General features: G+C 51.3%; 1 protein-coding gene across 5 annotated transcripts in view; it reads right to left on the bottom strand.

Moving 5' to 3' along the window:
* Window positions 1–6,670: 6,670 nt before the first annotated feature.
* The window catches only part of PNPLA7 (patatin like domain 7, lysophospholipase), a 428,589-nt gene continuing 411,448 nt past the window's right edge, over window positions 6,671–23,811 (bottom strand). For all 5 annotated transcript variants that reach the window (XM_077836180.1, XM_077836185.1, XM_077836179.1 and 2 more), the window contains 2 exons: window positions 9,054–9,157; window positions 6,671–7,975 (listed from right to left, as the gene is read on the bottom strand). In XM_077836180.1, coding sequence (XP_077692306.1) covers window positions 7,895–7,975; window positions 9,054–9,157 — 185 coding nt within the window. In that variant the 3' untranslated portion in view covers window positions 6,671–7,894. The remainder of the gene's footprint in view (window positions 7,976–9,053; window positions 9,158–23,811) is intronic.

The raw sequence follows: 23,811 nt of genomic DNA, 5'->3' as shown, positions 1-23,811 counted from the left end.
TGAAACACGGCGTTTCAAGAAACCAGTCCCGACCTGAGGCCCCAGATCATCAAGAACTCCAGGAAAGCCATAGCGGGAAGAGCAGGCACCAAGGAGCGGCCTGAAGCCCCAAAGGGATCTGGGGATCCAGGGGGAGAGGGCTGGGGGAGCGTGTCAGAGGGCTCAAGATAGAGGGCAACCTCCGGGATGAGATATCACTGTTATGAGTGTGGGGAGTTGGGGCATATAACACATCAGTGCCCCAATAGAGAGGAGTCCATGCAATGCAACCTGGGGGATCCCGGAGACCAATGTAGCCTAATCAGCCTGCTAGGGGTCATGACGGCCCCACATGAGTACATGAGGCCGGTAAAGATGAATGGCATCCAGACCATAGCTTTGGTGGACTCTGGGAGTGCTGTCACATTGGTCTCAGGGAAGTTAGTGGGACTAACTGAGCCGGGCCAAGAGCACCAGAGTGACATATGTCCACGGCACAGTAAATTTCTACCCCACAATTCCAATACAGATTGAGATCCAGGGAAACACTACCAAGATGACTGTGGTCCCCAAGATCTCCTACCCAGTATTAATTGGCAGGGACTTTCCTGGGTTCAAGATCCTACTCCCCCTCATCAAGTTAGGGGAGGGAAATAAACCTCGCGCAGAGTTCAAGGTGCTCAAGGATGGCCCTACCACAATTTTTGCTGGGTTTTCCCCAAGAGTTATTTTCACGCTCCGGGAAGTTCCGGAAATCCAGATGGGAAAGGAGGGCAGACAAAAGATTAGTAACCAGGATTTGGCAGCAAACCAGAGAGCTGCCCTGGTTGGGATGAGGCCCCATGGAGACCCAGAGACGGCCCCCAGCACGAGCGGAAGCACCCCAAGAGAAGGAGAGGAGGCCAATCCAACAGAATCAGGCCAGATCGGTCCCGCACGCGAATGTTTTGGGCAGGACCAAGCCGATGATCCCCTGTATGCGAACGTGAGGGAGGAGGTAGTAGAGGTAAATGACGAGCCAGTCGAAGGGAAGACCAAAGGCCCAGGGCCCGACTAGATAATCAAGCGGGATCTGTTGAACGGGGAAGTGCCAATACGGGGGGCAGTAGAAGAACAGCTCTTGGTGCCACGGAAGCACACAAGGGCCGTATTAGAGTTAGCTCACAGCCCTCTGTTTGGGGGACATTTAGGAGCAGACAAGACCTGGATAGAGTCCTAAGGAGGTTCTACTGGCTGGGAGTACGGGCAGAAGTCCAGCGCTATTGCACCTCCTGCCCAAAGTGCCAGCTGCATAGCCCGCGACCTCAGTTAAGGGCCCCGTTGGTACCCTTGACTATAATTGAAGTTCCTTTTGAAAGGATAGCAATGGATCTAGTGGGCCCACTAGAAAGAACGGCCCGGGGCCACCGAAGCATACTTGTCATCCTGGACTACGCTGCACAGTACCCCGAAGCCATTCCTTTAAGAAACCCCACATCCAAAGCGATTGCAAAAGAACGGGTGCAGGTTTTTGCTACGGTAGGCATCCCTAAGGAGATCCTGACAGACGAAGGGACTCCCTTCATGTCAAGAGTAATGAAAGACTTATGTACCCTGCTCTGCATCCAACCCTTGCGGACCTCGGTCTATCATCCCCAAACAGATGGTCTGATTGAGCTATTTAACCGCACTCTCAAGAGCATGATCCGAAAGGTGGTGGCCCAGGAGGGAAAAGATTGGGATACCCTCCTCCCATACTTGATGTTTGCAATACGAGAAATTCCCCAAGCATCTACTGGTTTCTCCCCCTTCAAGCTACTATATGGTCACCACCCACGTGGCATATTAGACATCGCAAAGGAGGAATGGGAGGAACAACCCAACCCAGGGAAGAACGTAATTGCACACGTAGCCCAGATGGGAGAACAAATAGCCCAAGTGACCCCCATAGTACGAGAAAATTTGGAGAAAGCAGAAGAGGCCCAACAACCTACTACAATCGTCGGGCAAAAACATGGAAATTTCAACCAGGAGAACGGGTGCTGGTGCTGGTACCAACAACAGAAAGGTCCTGGCCAGTTGGCATGGACCCTATGAGATTGTGGAAGCCATTGGGGAGGTGAATTATAAGGTGAAGCAACCAGACCGCCGAAGTCCAGAGCAGATATACCATGTCAACTTACTGAAACCCTGGATCAATTGGGAAACATGCCTGGCCATCCTGCTGGCTCCATCCCAGGCAGATGGCCCACAAGGGCTGGTAAAGAAATCCCCCGAATTAGGTCACTGAAATGGTCCAGCAGAACCAAGACGTGTTTCTTCACACAACCCGGCCGTACGATGCTGATCCAACACCACATTGTCACCTGTCCTGGAGCAAGGGTGACGATAAAACCATATTGCATACCAGAGGCAAAAAGAAAAGAAAATTAGGGCAGAAGTAAGAAAGATGCTGGAACTTGGGGTGATTGAGGAATCATACAGCCAGTGGTCCAGCCCTATTGTCTTGGTCCCCAAGCCTGATGGCAGCCTGAGGTTTTGTAATGACTTCCGGAAGTTAAATGATGTATCCCAATTCGACGCCTATCCAATACCATGTATTGATGAGCTAGTGGATCAGTTAGGTAAGGCCCGATACTTGACCACGTTGGACTTGACAAAAGGCTACTGGCAGATCCCCCTGGCTGAGGATGCCAAGGAAAAAAAACGCTTTCTCTACATCCAATGGCCTTTTCCAATACAACCTCCTCCCTTTTGGGCTCCATGGGGCCCCCGCGACTTTCCAATGATTGATGGACAGATTACTTCGACCCCATGCCAAGTATGCTGCCGCCTATTTAGATGATGTGGTAATCCACAGCCCTGACTGGGAGACGCATCTGGGGAAAGTGGAAGCAGTATTGGATGCTCTTAGACAGGCTGGCCTTACCGCTAACCCATCCAAATGTGCAATAGGGTTAGCCGAGGTCAGACACCTCGGGTATGTAGTCGGAAGGGACCTGGTGAAGTCCCAATGGAACAAAGTGAAGGCAATACAGGAATGGCCACACCCGATCCGCAAGAAGCAAGTCAGAGCATTCTAAGGGGTAGTGGGGTACTAGCGCCAGTTCATCCCTCACTTCGCCACAAGGGCGGCACCTCTGATGGACCTGATAAGAGCTCGGGGCCCAGAGATAGTTAAGTGGATCGAAGCGGCAGAAGAAGCTTTCACAGACCTAAGGACAGCCCTTTGCAGCCATCCAGGGCTCATAGCCCCAGATTTCAAAAAGGAATCCATCCTACAAACAGACGACTCAGAGATAGGACTTGGGGCCGTCCTTTCCTTGGGGGATGAGAAGCACCCAGGGAGCAATGGTACGCCATAGTAGAAAAGGAATGTCTAGGGGTTAAATGGGCCATGGAGATTCTACAGTACTAACTGCTTGGGCGGCGGTTCGCCCTTGTGACAGAGCATGCCCCACTGCAATGGATGCACACAAACAAGGAGAAGAATGCACGAGTGACTAGATGGTTTCTATCCCTACAATCTTTCCAGTTCTGGATACAGCACAGAGCTGGAACCCAACACGGCACCGCGAACAGCCTCTCACGACAACACTGTCTCTGGTCCCAAGTAGCCCAAATCCATGGTGTTGAGCGGGGGGGTCGGGGGGGGAGAGGGAGGTGGGGGGAATATGTGATACAGGAGAGCCAGGGAGCAGTGGTAGAGTGGTCGACGGGAAATACAGAAATAGATAAGCTCTAGGCTAATTAAGGTGTGGTTTCCTGTAGACTAGGGAGGGTTGTTACAGGTTAATTGGAGCACCTGTAGTCAGTTAAGGCCCTGTCAGGAACCTAATAAAACCCCGTTTCAGGCAGTCGGGGAGGAGGAGGAGGAAGGAGAGAGTACTGGAGCTTGGAGGTGTGTTGAGAGAGCTGAAAGACCAGAGAACCGAAGTAAGGGAGACCCTGCCCCTCCTCCAGCGTCTAAGGACCGAGGGTAACCCCACCCAAGGGGGAAGAGGGTAAGAAACCTGCAGGGGTTGAGAGGGGCTGGGACTCAGAGCAAGGAGCAAACCCAGACCCCTTCCCTGCTTCCTTCCTCTATCACCTTCCTGGGCCACTAGTGGGGCCTTCGGTGCCCAAGAGCAGGAGCAAAGGGTGGCGTCTTAGCCCTCCCGCAAGAAAAGCACAGGACCCACCATATGAACATCGGCCATCTTGTCACACAGTGCAAATATCTGTAATAAAAAAAATAAAATAAAGTGAGCACTGTACACTTTCAGAGTAGCAGCCGTGTTAGTCTGTATCCGCAAAAATGAAAGGAGGACTTGTGGCACCTTAGAGACTAACCAATTTATCTGAGCATAAGCTTTCGTGAGCTACAGCTCACTTCATCGGATGCATTCAGTGGAAAATACAGTGGGGAGTTTTATATACACAGAGAACATGAAACAACGGGTGTTACCATACACATTGTAACAAGTGTGATCAGGTAAGGTGAGCTATTACCAGCAGGAGAGAGAAAAAAAACCCACCTTTTATAGTGATAATCAAGGTGGGCCATTTCCAGCAGTTGACAAGAACGTGTGAGGAACAGTGGGGGGTGGAGGGAGGGAATAAACATGGGGAAATAGTTTTACTTTGTGTAATGACACATCCACTCCCAGTCTTTATTCAAGCCTAAGTTAATGGTGTCCAGTTTAAAAATTAATTCCAATTTAGCAGTCTCTCCTTGGAGTCTGTTTCTGAAGTTTTTTTTGTTGAAGAGTTGCCACTTTTAGGTCTGTAATCGAGTGACCAGAGAGGCTGAAGTGTTCTCCAACTGGTTTTTGAATGATATAATCCTTGACGTATGATTTGTGTCCATTTATTCTTTTACGTAGAGACTGTTCAGTTTGGCCAATGTACATGGCCAAGGGGCATTGTTGGCACATGATGGCATATATCACATTGGTAGATGTGCAGGTGAACGAGCCTGTGATAGCGTGGCTGACGTCATTAGGCCCTTTGATGGTGTCAAGCATTTTTACAACTACGATACCCATCTGCTGAAGTGAAGAAACAGACTGACAGAGCCAGAAGAGTACCCAGAAGTCACCTACTACAGGACAGGCCCAACAAAGAAAATAACAGAACACCACTAGCCGTCACCTTCAGCGACCAACTAAAACCTCTCCAACGCATCATCAAGGATCTACAACCTATCCTGTAGGACGACCCACCACTCTCACAGATCTTGGGAGACAGGCCAGTCCTTGCTTACAGACAACCCCCAACCTGAAGCAAATACTCACCAGCAACCACACAACAAAAACACTAACCCAGGAACCTATCCTTGCAACAAAGCCCCTTGCCAACTGTGTCCATATATCTATTCAAGGGACACCATCATAGGGCCTAATCACATCAGCCACACTATCAGAGTCTCGTTCACCTGCACATCTACCAATGTGATATATGCCACATTGATATATCATGTGCCAGCAATGCCCCTCTGTCATGTACATTGGCCAAACTGGACAGTCTCTACGTAAAAGAATAAATGGACACAAATCAGATGTCAAGAATTATAACATTCAAAAATCAGTCAGCGAACACTTCAATCTCTCTGGTCACTCGATTACAGACCTACAAGTGGCAATTCTTCAACAAAAAAACTTCAAAAACAGACTCCAAGGAGAGACTGCTGAATTGAAATTAATTTGCAAACTGGACACCATTAACTTAGGTTTGAATAAAGACGAAGTGGATGTGTCATTACACAAAGTAAAACTATTTCCCCATGTTTATTTCCCCCCCATACTGTTCCTCACACATTCTTGTCAACTACTGGAAATGGCCTACCTTGATTATCACTACAAAAGGTTTTGGTTTTTTTCCTCTCTCCTGCTGGTAGTAGCTCACCTTACCGGATCACTCTCGTTACAGTGTGTATGGTAACACCCATTGTTTCATGTTCTCTGTGTATATAAAATCTCCCCACTGTATTTTCCACTGAATGTATCCGATGAAGTGAGCTGTAGCTCACGAAAGCTTATGCTCAAATAAATTTGTTAGTCTCTAAGGTGCCACAAGTCCTCCTTTTCTTTTTACTGTACACTTTGTATTCTGTGTTGTAACAGAAATCAATATATTTGAAAATGTAGAAAAACATCCAAAAATATTTAATACATTTCAATTGGTATTCTATTGTTTAACACTGTGATTAATCGCAATTAATCTTTTTGAATTAATCACATGAGTTAACTGTGACTAATCGACAGCCTTACTAAGAACCCTAAAATACTCTATTCCAGTTGACTAATAAAAGCTGTCTTGCTTTGAAAAGGCTGACCTGTGTCGCTGCAAATATCTGCAGAGTTCTTCGCTCCAAAGGGGGAAAGTTTCCAACAGGAGTTCCAGTTCTTTTGGATTTGCTGAGGGAACCTGGTGAGAAACAGGGGTACTGAAGGCAGGGCCCAGTCTCAGAGTAGTAGAGCCACGGGGCTTCCCTTTTCAAAAAGGTGATGGCTAATGTCTAGCACTATAAAGTACGCGACTCCTTGAGAGACGGTACAAAGCTCAAAGGCAACTTGCCCTGCAGATCCATGACAATCCTGGAGGCTGCCCCAACTTTCTAGATGTGCAGGGCCTTACGTGGATGAATGACCATGTGTACTGGATTGGTGCAGACATCCACATCTTCCGTAGCCTTCTGGTAAATGACAACAGCAAGCATTGATTTCTCTGCTGCAATTTTATTTTAAAGTACATATATAAAAAGGACTCCAGCTGTGGTTATAAACTGAGGGTGTCTTCTTAAGTACAAGTGTCACCTTAGGAGGTTCTGATCTCAGCAGAAGTGACTTAAGATCTTTGGACTACTGGTGCATTCCCAAAAATCTTTAGCATTCAAACACCTTCCAGCGGGGTCATGACAGAGCGTGCCATGCTGGGAATGGAACCTGGACTGCTGCATTTTAGATGGCTGCAACCTTTGTGGAGCTCCTGAAAAGTTGGGCAAAGTTTTGCATGCCTGCAATGAGACCTTTAAAACATGAACTCTTATCGACTCAACATAACCTCCCTGGCAATTTATCACACTCCACAAAACAGTGACTGATCAATGACAGAATCTTGTAACCCCCTGAGAACCACGTACTGGCATTTCATTTCAGCAGTTACCACTTTGTTTCACAAGGCAGCTACAGCTATGTAGCTACTCTGTAACTGCCTGGCAAATAGCAATTAAATGTGCCATCATTACATGCTCCTGCAGCTGGCTTGATTATACAGTATCTGAAGCAAATGAGTAACCTTTAGAGTAATTAACTTGTAGCATTTAGATTTCCTGTTAAGTCTTCAAGCAGCCAGAGACCCTTTATCCTACTATCACAGCATTGCTCCTACTTACACAGTTGCAAAATAAATACAGAGCTGAGTTAACAATGTGGCTGCCTGGCTCCTGTGACAAACATCCCTGCACGCTAATGCTCACGTATTGACCCTTCGCAGCAGTGGCCGTGCACATACATTCCAGCAATGTTCTCTTTTTTTTAGCCTTCTGGGCCAGAACAACAAACAGAACTCATGGTGGCAGACAGCCAAAGCAGCATCTGAACACACTTCTAACTACAGACAACTCCCAGCACACCCCTTCGCCGTACAAACCCCAGAGAGATCAATGACTTGCAACCCACAATGGTACCTGGAGAAAGGAGCAAAGACATTGTAAATTTCCATGGCATGAGAAATCACTGGGCATGGAGTTGTGGGTAGCGCACTGGCACTTCTTGTGCTTCATTATGGTGGGTCTCCTCTCAGGACAGTTAAACAGCCCCTCCATCCTGATCGGAGAGGGATGAGAAACTGCAACATCTCAACCAAGCAATCTCTTTATAAAAAGGGCTGTTAGTCAGTGAAACTACAGTTATGTGACCAAATGAAAGACAAGTCCTGATGGCTTCCCTGGGGATTAGCTGGGCTCCCCTGTGTTGTTGGGTCGACTCTCCTGTTTGGGGATGGTGATGCGTTTTCTTATCTGTACATCCTCATCCTGAAGGAGGAAACAAACATACTCATCAGCAGGAGATATCTGATCTGAAATGATTTAACAGACTGTTCCAGATAAACAAAGACACTCCTCTCTCTCCTTCCTCCCCCAGGAGCCTTTTGCATGTCAGACTTCAGTCTCAGAAGGATTAGTTTAGCAGATGAAGATTTTAAATACAACTGGGAACATGAATCTGTGTGACTACGAGACAGCCCTTGCGCTCTGCTGCTATCCACTTGGAAACACTGAAGCCATCTCACGTCCTTCCCTATGTATCTTATTTGTGTAGGTTCCCAAACCTGTTCACATGCTCCCATCCAAGAACTGTTCATTCCAAATATTAGCAGGGATTTGTAGCTCTTTCAAACTGGCCAGGACCCTCCCCGTAAGAGAGAGAGAGCAGTGACACAGATTTGATGTAGAGTTTTTCATTACCTAAGTGGAGCTGTGTGATCCCATTTACGCTTTGCTCCAAGATGGAAGGTCAGAAAACTTCATGGTCGACACAAATTAGAGATGGATTATAACTATTTAAATGCCAGTAATGTGAACTCTGGCCATGAGACACGCATTCTCTCCGCTATGTGTATAGGAAGGGACAAAGCTTATGTCAACACTCTGCTAAATTATGGACCCTTTAAAGGATGCTGACAAGTTTCAGCCACACAAAAGCTCCTGTTTATGACTTGGTTCCTTCCAACAATCTCCCCTGAAGACTGAAAGGTTTGGCTTTGCAGGGTTGTAGGTCACATGTAACCGAAGATATCAAATAGCCTGGATATGCTGCTCTGTGACCAGCTGCTGTACACCTGAGAGGGATGGAACATGGCTTAGGAATGCACTCAGTACCTGCACTACACTACAGATGGTCGAATTTTCTTCTACCAGATTCCTTTCAGCACCAGCCTTAGAGGCTGCTTCTCTCAACTGCCCCTTATCACACCTTCCCACGAAATTGTGATCCCACCACCTAACCTAGATAAGGCTCTATGCCTGCAGGAAAACATTTGGCTTTGACATGCTTGTCAGACTAAAGGCCGGCAAAAGGACACACAGAGCTAGTCTAGAGCACAGTTCTTACGGAGTCAGAATCCTCTTCCACCTGGCTGCTTAGGAAATTAGCGTAATCGTCCTTCTGGTTGTCTAGAATTTCTTCTTCATACTCAGTCTGATAGTCAGATTCATCTGAATAGGAGGGAAAAGAGAATAATTGGTTTTAGTTGGCACAAGTAATGGACAGAGGGCACTGAAGGAGAATTACAAAATGTTTGCTAACAACATCCTGAGCTACAGAGCACTCAGCCAGGAAGGAGAGTCAGGTTTGGCCAACTAATGGCAACTCAATGAACTAGTTACTTTTCCCTGGGGACCACAAATCAAGCTGTCATTTTAGAAGTATCAGTTCTCTAGCCTGCCTGGTTGCAGAGATAACCTTCAAAACCTGGATGTAAACTGATGTACCAATCTCTGCTAGTAGCTGCATTAAAATTGCCTGGTTAAGGAGGTGTGAAATATCCCATTCATCTCAATGGGGCCTTCCCTGTCAAGCCTAATGATAATGTAGAATGTTGACATATTAACACCACTGATCACTGCACACAAATATTACTGCCACTGATTAATACACACAAATATTAATACACTAATTCATGCAAACATAGAAGAAAAGGGACAATCTTGTTTGGCAGATCTGAACAATCTACTTTTGGCATCATGCCATGGATTGAGTTTGGAAGAGACCCGCCACTTATATATTCTCCAGCGTGACACTGTTAAGATCTGGGAAGATCTATATTTGTGGAGGTCAGAGCAAAGCAAGGGACAATGAAAGGTGCTGTCCATGTTCAGTCGCAGAGGTGCCTCTGTCAACACCAGTCCTTGCAATGCCAATGCCACCCGCAGGACAAAAGCTTGGGACCTCTCTGTCCCTCTTTTACGATGTTGAAAATTGAGCCCGTATTGTTATTCCTTGTTTGCTGACTCTTAGCCAGCCTCTGATCTTCCCATCACCACCAGTTTACAGAACTTTCCTCTTAGAAGGGTCTTTGTCAAAGGCTTTTTGAAAGTTGAAATAAATAAATGATATTCACTATTTTGTTGATGTACTTGGGAGGTGTGATATTCCCCTATTAAACCCATGCTGGCTTGTTCTGATCATATCACAATTACCTGGGTGTTTTATCATTCTATTTTAATGTTGTTTCAACCCATACTCCTGGTTTTGCAGCATGACTCACTGTTCTGACATTATCAGGATAATCCCTAGCGCCAGTTAGAGAGTTAGGTAAGACATTAGTTACCATCTGGAATCACAGGCACTGAATTAACTGAAGGATCAGGGCTGTCCCTAAGCATACGCAGAATATGTGGCTGCGCAGGGCACCTGAAAATTTGGAGCACCACTGGGTCTTAGTGTCCACCCTTCCAGCTCTTCTTATCCTTGTTCTGACCCTTCCTGCAGGCTCCCACAGCTAGCTGCTGCAGCCTGGTGAGGGGATCTAGTGACTTAAAAGTGAAAAAGTCTTCCAGCCTGCCAGACCTATTAGCACAACACTGAAACTGTTAAAGAGCCATTCAAGTGGTAATGAAGCCATTTAACAGGCATTTGCCAAACCCCAGGTATATACTGTCAGTTTCTGAATTTACTGACAAAAACAGTTCTGCATTACTGTAATATTTACTCAGAACATGTTAGTCTACAGGACCTTAGTTTAAAATTTGCTTTAAAAATATTTCTTTAGTGAGTTGGTGAAGATTATACAATCAAATCTCGAAAAAATCCTTGAATAGATTTTTAGATGCACAATCATCTTTAGCCTTAAATGCTTGGATCTTCAGACACAGATTTTTAAATAAATCCTTCAAAAGACCACCCTTATCTAAAATACACATTTTAATTTTAATTACTATAGTAAAAAAAACTTGCTTCCAAAGTCTTCCTGTCTTTTCTGTCCAACCCTTTCTCTCCCTTCCCCCTCCCAACCTTGAAGCGAGCCCTTTAAGGGACAACACCCCTTTCCTTCCAGAAAGCTGGACAAAGAGTTTCCCTTTCTTTACTTCTGACTAATCTGATGAACTAGTTTTAAGAGAACCCTCCACCAAAATCAGTGCCTTAGTAAGATATAAAATCCTTTGTTATGCCTAAAATCTTTGGAAACATATTTTTTTAGAGTTGGTGAAATTTCATAAATATGTCTATTGTTATGGAGATCACACAAAGTAAATTAGTGTTCCCCTTTTCTAAAAACAATGAACATTGTTATGAACACACTAAACCGCTGTGACTGATTAATTTAAAATAATGTCTTTGTTTCAGTGAGTTAAATATGTAATAATCTGGAATGATTACTTTATGAAGGTTTAAGAGTACATTTAAAATATAGAATCAGCTTAGAAATACTGATTGAGAAAATGTAAAACAGAAAAGAGCTGCATCATGTATCCCATAATATTTAACATTGTATTCAGCAAGACAGCTGACTCACCCTTACTACAAACTTTTTGCAAATAAATCTCGACAAACTTCAGGGAATATCAAAAACCCTGTGACTGATATTTTTTATTCCCAAATTTACTGCTTTTAATTAGGTACCTTCTGCATGTCCTTTCTCCGTGAGGGAGAGGGTGCGGGGGTCTCTGCGGTGAACTGTGACTCTCCGCCACCATAAGGCAGGCAGGGCATCTTGCTATCCTTTGCTGCCTCGTCCCTCCCCCTGCACCCCTGGGCTGTGAGCCCAGGCTGCCATCAGGTACAGGGCACCAGTTTAATAATATTGCATAGGGCCCCATAAATCCTAAGGACGGCCCTGTGCAGGATTGCAAATTTATGTCACCAGTTCAGTCCCTTTTACCTTAAACTTTTTCAGAACTCTTGGACATATCATCTGGTCCTGGGGACCTGACATTCCTTAATTTATCAGTTTGTTCCAGCAACTTCCATTTGAATTGCTTAGTCTACCTCTTTCATTACCTGAAGAGCACACGCATGGAGTATCTCCCCAATATCTTCTGTGGTGGTGACTGAGGCAAAGAAATTGTTTTGCTTCTCTGCAAAGTGCACAAAATTCTGAACCACCCCTTAGATCTTTCACAGACTGCCTTGTTTCCAAAGCACTTACAATTCTTTATTTGATTTCTGTCTTTGGCTATTTGCTCTTCCCTTTTAGCCTCCTAATTTTGACTTTGTATTTCATCCACCCTAGTTTATGCTCCTTTCTCTTGGCGTCAGTAGAGTCGGAGCACCTTTTTCTGAGGGATTCCCTGTTTAGCTTGAATAAACTGTTGAAGTTAAATCACTGAAACATTTACATCATGCTCCCCCTGCCCCCCGACCCTCCCTCTTTCCTTCTTCCTTTCTTCTTTAGGGGTAAGCGTGCCTTTTGGTATTCTCTTATGGGTTGCTTAAGTAGCCTCCACCCTGAGTCTAAGAATTTTAATTTCCTCACTTTTGCCTATAGGTCTGTTTGATCAGCTACAGACAGGAAAACTGAGGCCCAACGGGACCAGTGGCACAACAGTCCCCCTACAAACCCCAACTCCATTCACAGGTTCTACGCGCCAGACAATACTCCAGCCTAGAAACAGGATAATGTTACTTAGAAGATTTAACCATTTTTGAGTAATCACAAAGAAACCTCCAGATATATCACAAGATAGACAACAAGAGGCTGTTACAGACTCATTCATGCTGCCCCATATCAATTCAGCATTCTATTTAAGAACTCAAGGTGCTTTCAGAATATTGATCAGGAGGACTCCAGTGAACTCCCTGAACCTGCATTACTGTACACATCCATTGGGGCTAACTTCCAGCTTCTACCTTGTAAACCAATCCTGAAGCCACATGCAGCTCTACTCTCTAGACTGTGGCAGTTTCTGCAGGCACACCAAGGGAAATGCTCTGACTGCCAACCAGCGGGGGTAATAAACCAGCAAAGCAGTGGCATCATAACCACATGGGTTTGAGCTATTCCTGCTCTCATGCCCAAACTTTACCCTCAAAAATCAAACAAGATGCATATGCAGCCAAATTAAACAAATCTGAACTGCTCACACTGGTCACGTTGGGCGTTGATGCACCTTGCAGAGCAGTTTATCAAAAAGCCCAGCTTTAGACTGGTTCCTTCTGCAGTGCCTGCAAGGAGTCTGTCAATAATCACAACTAAACACATCAAGCACTTTTAGTTGAGACATCACACGTCTCAGCAAAGCGTGATACAGCCTGGCCAGAGGGCAGCAGGAGAGTGTTTTTTTTTATTAAAAGCAGAAAAGAATTTTATTTGTGTAACACTTACAAAGAATCACCAAAAAGGACAAAGCAAAACTATGCAACAAAACAAAGCAAACACAAGGTATAACACAGCAGCCTTCAGGAGGGAGAAGTGTTCAGGCTAGCCTGGGCCCAGAGCCGGGGGGCTTCCTCGACACTCGCAGTCTTCCACGCTCCTGAGTTACCTGGTGGCTTAGAGCAGGGGGGGGCTTCCTCGACACTCATGGTCTTCCACCCCCTTGAGTTACCTAGTGCCATGCCCAGTGTCACCGATTATTCCTCTCCTGAGAGTGCCCGACAAGATGGGCACGGCTGCGGGGTGGGCGGTTTGGGGGTGGGGGGGACGTACACCACATGTGATAGGACCTCTCCTAGGTTACAGTGATGATGGTATCCACGGCGGCAACGGCTGGGGCTGGCGTCTCTCGCTCTTCCCCTCAATCAAAGGGTCAGACAGAGGGAACCAGACGGGGTCACCGAGCAGAGAACCTCGGACAGCGCCCACCGCTCCTCGAAGGCGTCAAGGGACTCGGTGGACACCGCCCAGAGGAACTCCGCCCGGATACGTGAATGTACAGAGGATCAGAAAACGGCCCTACAATCGCAGGACGCTTCATTAGCCAAAGTCCCCTCTCTGGTTTTATAAACGACTGTTTTAGCTAGGGCTAGGAGGAGGTTAACCAGGAGATCCCGTGACTTTGTGGGGCCACAGATGGGGAGTTTGTAGATAAAAAGGTGAGGGGAAAAGTGTAGCCAAAAGCGTAATAAAATATTTGTGAGGAGCTGGAAAAGGGGCTGCAGACTGGCACACTCTAAATATACGTGTGCCAGGGTTTCCCTCATGTTGCAAAAAGGGCAAGTATCTGGGATGCGGGTGAACCATGTCAAAAACACGCCCGTGCTCACAGCTCCGTGAAGGAGCCGCCAACTAATGTCCCTGACGGGCCTCGGGACCAAGGTGGAATACAGGCTGGCCCACCGGGGTTGTTCACCCTCCAAAGGTGGCAGTAGGTCCCGCCACTTTGTATCGGGGTGGGACACCAGGTTGTGGGCGTGAAGAGTGTGAAGCGTGAGTGTGTATAGATATTTCCGTGGCGCGATTTGGAAGCTGACCGGCTGCAGTTCATGCAGTCGTCTCGCAGTGAAAGGGTGAGGGGTTTGTTGGGATCTACGGGGTAGGGACCCAATGGAAAGGTCCGGCGGGCCTGGGGTAGAGGGTGGGCGGGGTGCGCCCTCGCGCAGGGTTCGGTTGAGATAAGCCCGAGCAGCGGGCGTCAAGGCGGCCTTCACCTCCTGAAGTACGCGCCGGGAGGTATGAGGTCTGGAGAGCCCCATGAACCGAGCGAGAGTCAGGGGATCCAGCTAGTCTCCCCGGTCGTAGTCCAGGAGGTCTCCGACTCTCGTGACTTCCGCCAGGACCAAACTCTGGCGCACCGAGCGGGACTCCGCCGCCTGCACACGGAGCTGGGGGTTGTGTAGCAGGGGCTCCGTGAGGAGATCTGCTCCCACGGTGGCCGCCACGGACCTGGTCGTTGAAAACAGTTTCCAGGTCCGGAGGAGGTCCTGGTAGAAGACAGGCAGCCCGGAGAGGCCTCGCGGAAAACCTCTCGGACAAAGATAAAAGAGCTGCTGGTCGTATCGGAGCCCTCGGACGCAGCTCAGGAAGGCGTGCGCTAGTATGCTCCACGTCAAACTACCTGCACTATAAAGGAGCCTCTGCAGGGCCTGGAGGCGGAAGACATGGACCTGGGTGTGCAGACACTTCAGGCCCTGCCCTCCCTCCTCCAGGGGTAGATGGAGAACCCCTGCAGGGACCCAGTGCAGTCCTGACCAGAAGAACTCCAGAATCGATGTCCAGAGGTGGACCAGGAAACCCGGGGCCAGGACCAGGGTGTTGAGCCGGTACCAGAGCATGGACAGGACTAGTTGGTTAAGCACCAGCGCTCTCCCTCAGAGGGAGAGATACCGGAGTAGCCTTGTCCATTTCCGGAGCCGCTCTATCACCCCGCCTTCTAAATTTTGCCAGTTCTCCGGCGTAGAAGGGCGTGTGGCAGAAAGGTAAACGCCGAGATAGAGCAGTGGACCCGCACTCCACCGGATGGTCTGAAGTGCGGGTGGGAGGGAGCTCATCTGCCACCAGTCCCCCACCACCAAGCCAGAGCTCTTGACCCAGTTGACTCGGGCGGAGGAGGCTGCTGAATAGATGGCCTGGCAAGCCTCCACCCGCGCCAAGTCCCCCGGGTCCTGGACCACGAGGAGCACGTCATCGGCGTACGCCGACAGGACCAGCCGCAGCTCCGGCTCCCGCAGCACCAACCCCGTCAACCTCCTCCGGAGGAGACAGAGGAAGGGCTCGATCGCCAGAGCGTACAGCTGGCCCGAGAGGGGGCACCCCTGTCGTACTCTTCGCCTGAAGCTGACCGGTTCGGTCAGGGTCCAGTTGAGCCTAACCAGACACTCCGCGGAAGCGTACAGCACCTGGAGAAAACTCACAAACTGAGGTCCGAATCCAAACGCCTGCAGAGTGCCCAGGAGGTATCCATGGTCCACTCTATCGAATGCCTTCTCCTGATCAAGAGACAGGAGGGCGAACGACAGACCGTCTCTACGCCCGAGTTCCAAAAGATCTCGGACTAGAAATAGGTTGTCAAAAATGCTGCGACCCGGGACAATATAGGTCTGGTCTGGGTGGATCACGTCTGCCATCACAGACCCTAGCCGCAGCAAGATTGCTTTCACTACGATTTTGTAGTCCGTGCTAAGGAGCGAGACGGGGCGCTAATTTCATAAATCGCGGAGGTCCCCCTTCTTCGGCAACAAGGCGAGCACCGCTTACCTGCACGAAAGAGGGAGGACCCTGCCCTGCAAAGGCTCAGCCCAGACAGCGGCTAGGTCTGGGCCAAGGATGTCCCAGAACGCGCGGTAGAACTCCACGGTCAGCCCATCCATGCCCGGAGATTTATTGGTGGGCATGCGACGGAGGGCTTCCGAGAACTCAGCCAGGGTGAGAGGCAACTCTAGTCGGTCTCGGTCGCCCATGCTGACCATGGGGAGTTCCTCCCAGAGCACCCCGCAAGCGTCAGGATTGGTCGGATCCGGGGAGAAAAGGCTTGTGTAGAAGTCACGGGCCCTCCCACACATCTCCACAGGATCCGTGAGGGAGGCACCGTCTTCTGCTAGAAGGCAGGTGACGTGTTTCTTGGCCCCCTCGTTTTCTCCAGGGTGTAGAAGAAACGGGAGCCGCGATCCATCTCCCGAAGGAGGCGGATGCGGGATCGAACAAAGCCACCTCAGGCCTGATGGTCCTCGAGGGCCCGGAGCTCCTCCCGCTTCTCCTGGCGTGCTCTGCAGAGGAACGGGTCCTCGGGGCTGGCGGCCAGATGCCTCTCCATCTCTAAGACCTCCCGTTCCAACTGCTCTATCGCTGCATTTCTCCGTCGGCTGGTGCCCCGGGTGTAGTCACGGCAGAAGAGCTTGGCGCGCACCTTCCCTAGATCCCACCATCGCCGCGCCAAGGGAAAGGCATGCTGCTGCTCTCGCCAGGCCAGCCAGAACTCCCGGAAGTACGTCACGAAGCCCTCATCCTCCAACAGGCTGTTGTTAAAGTGCCAATAGGCCGGCCCTGGCCCCTCTGCACGGAGGGAGGCTGTTATGGTGGCTAGATGATGGTCGGAAAATGGGGCCGGCCGAATGTTGGAGGAGTGGGCCTGTGAAAGATGGAAATGGGATTAATAAATACGGTCCAACCGAGAGTGGTGTGACCGATGGACCTCCACCTGGACAAAGGTGAACGTGGAAGTATCATCTGGGTGGTGGTCACGCCAGAAGTCTACTAGGGAGTGATGTTCGACTATTTCTCGGAGAATGTTCACAGCGGCCGGGCTCAGCTCAGCCCCTGAGCGGTCCTGTTCCTCGAGGGTGGTGTTAAAGTCCCCTCCCAGGACTAAGCACTCGTGAGAATCTAGGGTGCTGAGGAAGTCGGACACCCGCTGATTGAATTGCGGCCGCTTCGGGCTCGTTGTCGGGGCATAGATGTTAACAAAGTTGACCACGAGCCCCTCCGTACGGACTTGGAGATGCAGCAGGTGGCCCGTCATGGCCTCAGTGACCCCTAGCACCTCGGGCCGTAGGTTGGGGGAGAACAGGGTCGCCACTCCAGCTTGTCGAATCGTGAAGTGGCTGAAGTAGACCCCGTCCCACCGCTCCAGCCGCCAGCTGTCCTCAGCAGTCGGATCCGTATGGGTCTCCTGCAGGAAAACCACAGAGTACCCCCCCTCCCGAAGGTAAGAGAGCACCTGGGACCTGCGGAGAGCCATCCTACAGCCCCTGGTGTTCAAAGTTGCTATAATGAGGGGTGTCATGCGGAGGGCTGGGGGGGTGGGGGTTCCTTGTTGGCGGGGGTGTTCGCAGCCCCCGGCGGCTCGCGCAACAATTCGCGACCCATCCCGTAAGTGAGTAAATCATCACGGAAGCTGCGGGCCCGCCTGTAGGCCGCGGCACCGTGCCTTCCTTTTCCTTTACCCTCCTTTATAAGGGCCCTTGTGGCCTGGAGGAGTTGATCGAAGTCCCCCCATCGCTAGAGAGCTAGGTGTACCCTGTTGCGGGAGCCACGGATGTCTTCTAAAAACTCTTGCAACGCTTTTTGCAGCTCATGGGGGGGTGGGGTTGCGATTTCTGGGTTATTCCCTGGTGGGGCTCTTGGTGCAGTCTCGTGGTCCACTGAGGTGGGCAGGCATGGTGCAGACCACCGACGGGGCGTCTGACAGGCTAAAGTTATTAGGTCCGTCTGGAGCCTTGGGGTAGAAGGGGATGGCAGAGGGAAAATTCCAGCTCCTAATAGGTCACGGCAGGAAAATGCAAAGGCTGCTCCTTGGGGGGGATCTGCAAAAAAGGGGAAGGAAATAACCCCGGGGCGGCAATAGCATTGCAGGAGGAGGTGGATTGGGCAGGGACAGCGGTGGGGGTGGGGGCGGGGGCAGAGGCGAGGCTCTGGGCTTCGGAAGGCAAGCAGCTGAGAGGTGGTGTCTCCCGAACAAATTCGAGGGTTAAGGGGGTGGGGAGGGGGCGCCCAGTGATGCCAGGCGCAGGCTCTGTGCTGGATTTGGCAGCCACGGCATCAGGTGGTGGACCACCTTCTGCAGGGTGCTCGCCCGGGAAGGCGGTTGGGGGAGGGAGCATGGGGAAACAGGGACTGGGGTAAGGTTGCCCAGATTGAGGCCAGCTGGCAGGAGGTCATTCTCTCCCTGGGTGACTGGGGTCAAACCTACGGCCTCGATCTCCTCATACATGGAGGAGAGGTCGTCTTCTGCCACCCCAGGGGTCTCCCCTCTAGCACCCGCTACGACGGTCGCTTCGGGGTTCACGAGGGGTTCAGGTGATATTTGGGCAGATGGGCTTCCTCAGGGGTCTTGGAGGGGAGGGTCTCCCGTGGAGGGGAGATTCTACCTTCCAGTGGTATGTTGTCTTCCTCTCCTGACACTGGCGGATGGATCTCACTCTTGGGCATAGCGGAAGGCTCAGTGTCAGTGCCTCCCTTCCTGGTCTTCCGGGGGGCCTCCGCACCGGATGGGTGCAGCGGAGCTCGAGCCTTCCGCTTGCCTCGCTTTCCCTGGACTAGGGTCCAGCCCTCCGTAGCGTCGTCTGGGGGCTGGTTAGCAGGGGTCGTGTCGGGGGGCAGAGGCGATGGTTCAGGGGCTCGGGGGGGTAACAGTGAGGCAGCATGGGGGGACGGTTCTCCTTGGGGTGGGCCCTCTCCTATGCCCAGTAATATCTTTGCTGCACCCTCCTCCATAGGCTCTGCTGGATTGTTAACAGCAAAGGTGGGGCTCCCTCGCTCGTCTGGGCGTTGTAGGGGAGGTGTCTTTTGGGTCCGGGCAGGAGCAGCGGTGGATCGAGCAGGAGGAGAGGTGGTTTCAGATGTCGGGCGGCCAGGGGCGTCGGCAACGACGGAGCCGATGTCCTGCCGGGTCGCGGGGTCTCGGGTGCCCCTCCCCGCCGGGCCAAGGGGCAGTCTCTTCGGACATGCCCCGCTGATCGGAAGAGGTAGCACCGGGCCTCTCCTGTGGAATAGTAGACCCGATAGCGGGCTTCCTGGTAGGGGACTAGGGAGGACCCCTCGAGCGCCTCTCCGTCACTCGCCGGCGGCGGCGGTAGAAGCTGCACTTGCCGGCGGAACGAGAGGACGTGATGGAGGGTGGGGTCCTTGCAGCCCAACGGGAGAGGGCTGATGACAGAAACGGGTTTCCCCAGGGTGGAGAGAGCGGGTAACAGGGGGGCATTGGGTAGAAAAGGAGGGACGGAGGTCAGGACTAGGCGGACGCCCAGGACTTCTAGCGGCTCCAGGGGGACAAACACCTGCCCCACCGCCAGGCCCTTCTCCACCGCCTCCTGGGCGGCAGCCTCCGATGCTAAGAAAAAGATGACCTTCCCGTACATTTTGGAGGCTGCCACAATAGCCGTGGGTCCTACCACCCTCGCCAACGCCTGCACGTATGTCTCCACGTAGGGCGAGGCAGGCACCAGGAGGCAACGGACGCCATGCTTCCTGGTCATGGTGGGGAAGGGGGCCCAGCCACTATTGATGGTAGCGGAGGCGGTGGGTGGGCGAGATGACGAGGCGGCAGGCGGGGGGGGCTGCCACCACCCGGACATATGCCCTGGGGGCCGTGGGAGGGACACTCGCAGAGCTGGTGGAGGGAACAGCGGGGAGGGATGCCATGGTCGATGACGAGGCCACAGCGGTGGGGGGCAGCCTCTGCCATGGAGGGCTTGGTGCTTCTGGCAGGGCCCTTCCCCTTCTTCGCACCCTGGCCTTTCCGGCTAACTGGGGGGGCTCTCCTAGAATCTGGGGGGGCGGTGGGCATAGCAGCAGCAATAGTTGCCCTGGTGCCTCTGGCTGCCAATGCCCCAGCAGGGGCGGTGGCAGTTTTTTGGCAGCAGTGGGGGGGGCTTGGGGGTTGGGCAGGGGGATAGGTGGGGGAGGGGCAACTGAGGTAGTTAGAGGGGCCTCACCCCTCTCATTCCCCACCATCGTGAGCAGGGAGAGACAGGGAGACACCAGAAGGAGGAGGGGGAAGCAGATTAACCACTTCTCCCTGTTGGGCTGCAGGCAGGGGGTGGCCAAATGGGTCGGACTGGACAGGGGAAGGAAACAGGAGTTGGGGTCAGGTAGTAGGGGCAAACTGTGGGGTGGGCAGTCCGGGGACCAGGGGGGAACGCGGACCCACGCGCGTTTGTCCAAAGAATCTCGTTTGGTCGGCTGTTGTGTCTGGTCCGGATGATGGAATTCAGGGCAAGCAGTTGAGGCCAGAGGCAGATGGCAAGTTGACAGCAGGGACAGATGGCGGGGGGCTGTGATGGTTGCAGTAGTGTTGGGGGGCGGCACCGATGGATCGGGGGGCAGCTCCGTGCCACACCCCCTGTGCCCCTACAAATGCAGTTAAGACACAGTCAAACTCCCCCCACACGAGAGTACAGTTCAAAAGTTACTCAGTCTTACGGCCCCCTCCACGATGATTTGTGGCTTCCCTGGGCGATGTCTTTGTCGGCTGTCTTCTCTCCCGGTCTTTGTGGAGCATCCAAAAATGACAAGCAGATAAGACGACGATTAATTATGGTTCCACAAATGAACAGCAAAACAGTTGGGTCTGGGGGCGTCCACTCCCCTCCTCCGGAGGGTGGGTCGGCAGTCCTCCCCCACTCCTCCGGGGGTTGCAGCTGAAGCAGTAGCTGCGTCCGAGGGCAGGAGTGGGGGGGCTGGCAGGCAAGTTGGCAGCTGACCAGCTCTCGAACAGCAGTAAAGAAAAAAACCAAAACCAAAACAAAATGAAGAAAAAGCATCTGGCCCGGTCGCGGGCGGGGGGGGACACGACACTGAAGCAGGGGCAAAAAGCAAGGAAAGCCCAGGTCAGAGGGCAGCAGGAGAGTGCTAGACGGGAGCCTTCTTCCCTGTAGAGGGAAGAAAGTTTGCTATAGATTAATTAAAGCACCTGAAGCCAATTAAAGCACCTGAAGCCAGTCACATGATAAAACCCCCCTGCTTCAATCAGACAAGAGGAGGAGTTGAAGCAGAGTGGATTGGCGCTGGAGCAGAGAGCAGTTTGGAAGAGTTGAAGCAGAGCGGATTGGCGCCGGAGCAGAGAGCAGTTTGGAAGAGTTGAAGCAGAGCGGATTGGCGCCGGAGCAGAGAGCAGTTTGGAAGAGTTGAAGCAGAGCGGATTGGCGCCGGAGCAGAGAGCAGTTTGGAGGAGTTGAAGCAGAGCGGATTGGCGCCGGAGCAGAGAGCGGTTTGGAGGAGTTGAAGCAGAGCGGATTGGCGCCGGAGCAGAGAGCGGTTTGGAGGAGTTGAAGCAGAGCGGATTGGCGCCGGAGCAGAGAGCGGTTTGGAGGAGTTGAAGCAGAGCGGATTGGCGCCGGAGCAGAGAGCGGTTTGGAGGAGTTGAAGCAGAGCGGATTGGCGCCGGAGCAGAGAGCGGTTTGGAGGAGTTGAAGCAGAGCGGATTGGCGTTGGAGCAGAGAGCGGTTTGGAGGAGTTGAAGCAGAGCGGATTGGCGCCGGAGCAGAGAGCGGTTTGGAGGAGTTGAAGCAGAGCGGATTGGCGCCGGAGCAGACAGCAGTTTGGAGGAGTTGAAGCAGAGCGGATTGGCGATGGAGCAGAGAGCAGTTTGGAGGAGTTGAAGCAGAGCAGATTGGCGGTGGAGCAGAGAGCAGTTTGGAGGAGTTGAAGCAGAGCGGATTGGCGGTGGAGCAGAGAGCAGTTTGGAGGAGTTGAAGCAGAGCGGATTGGCGGTGGAGCAGAGAGCAGTTTGGAGGAGTTGAAGCAGAGCGGATTGGCGGTGGAGCAGAGAGCAGTTTGGAGGAGTTGAAGCAGAGCGGATTGGCGGTGGAGCAGAGAGCAGTTTGGAGGAGTTGAAGCAGAGCGGATTGGCACTGGAGCAGAGAGCAGTTTGGAGGAGTTGAAGCAGAGCGGATTGGTGCTGGAGCAGCGAGCAGTTTGGAGGGAAGTAGAGGAGAGTTTGGAGAAGTGCTGTGGTGGGCTAAGAAGACCAAGATCCTAGGTAAAGGGACACCTGGTTTGTGCAGAGGGAGGGCAGGAAGACCCACAAGCTGAAGGGCAGGAGAGGGAAGTAGCCCAGGGGAAGGAACCGCTAGTTCAAGTGGTTTACCGCTATCCCTAGGGCCCCTGGGCTGGGACCCGGAGTAGAGGGCAGGCCCGGGTCCGTCCCTCTCCAGTCCCCTCCTCTAGGACACTAGTGGGGCCATTAATACCCCAGTTCAGGGGCACGAAACGGTGCCCTGAACCCCCCCTCCCCCCGAGAAGAGAAAGCATGAGACCCATCATAGTAGTGCTGGCAATTTGCCACAAAAGTAACGATGCCGATGTGCTGCTCCACTCGTGTCCACTGGGACCCCAGCCTTCTGTTTACTGCTTCTTGCCTGAACACATCACAGCTAAGAGGAGGCACAATGCTCTACCCACAAGGCCAGCTGGGACTCAGGAGAGCTGGATTCTGTTTCCAGATCTTCCCCATGCCTCCCCGTGTGAACCTGGACAAGTCACTGGATCCCTCTGTGGCTCAATTCCCCATCTGTAAAATCCTGCTCCACTTCATAAGATGGTTCTGAGGATAAACGAATTCCTGTTTGTGAAGTGCACAAATAGCTCTCTGAAGGGGGCCACACACGGTGATCAGACAGATCCATCATGGCTACATATACAGTGCAAGCAGAGATCTGGGTTTCTATTTGTGTCACTAGATCACCACTCCTGCTTTTGGGGGGGTTAGGAAAATAACCATCCTCTTGTGATGTTGGAAACGTTGGTGGGTTTGCAGTGAGTGGGCAGGGACATGGAGCAGATGTTCCAGTAGCAGTTAAACCAGCTTCACCTAGACGCTTAACAGCTACAAAGTTATCTGTGTAGATACCAAGTATGGGGCATATACTGCGAGATGGATGAACACCTTCAACCATGGGAGTTGCTGGATCCTCCTAGCTGACCTCTACAACCCTAAACTAACTCCACATTTTAAATCAATTGGCCCCCTTTCCCATGGGGGGGCTGTCAGAGCAGACATGCCAGTGTCCCCAGCGCTGGCCTGTGTGTGGAATCCTGCTCCCTATTAGCCCCCTAGGTAAGCCCAGATTCTCTTGGGTTTAAAACACCCGTGACATTTGGCTTGTCTGTTTTTAAAGTTTCCATGAGGTTTGCACTTCTGCCCTAATCACCATTCCCTCCTGTGATGGTGCTAGAGCACTGCCATAGTAATTAAGACTTCGTTAGTCTCTAGGGCCTTAGCTTTGTAATAAGCAATGTGCAAAGTGAACCCTGAACCCAAGTGGAGCCTTACTGATTTCAATGGGGATCTAACTCTAGTATCAATAATGTCAAACTGAACCCTCTGATAGCAGGGGTGGGTTTAAGTGAAATGTACGCAATTAATGATCTACTTGAAATCTCTCTAAGAGCAGAGAGATTTGCTGCGAGGGAACAGATAACTGCTGCGAGGGAACAGATAACTCAAAGGTTTAGCCTGGTGTCTATTTATAAGCAAAGGCCGATTTTGCCCAA

The sequence above is a fragment of the Eretmochelys imbricata genome, chromosome 16, assembly GCF_965152235.1.
Source record: "Eretmochelys imbricata isolate rEreImb1 chromosome 16, rEreImb1.hap1, whole genome shotgun sequence".
NCBI lineage: Eukaryota > Metazoa > Chordata > Testudines > Cheloniidae > Eretmochelys > Eretmochelys imbricata.
The sequence above is the reverse complement of the archived record's forward strand: the minus strand, read 5'-3'. Positions and strand labels throughout refer to the sequence as shown.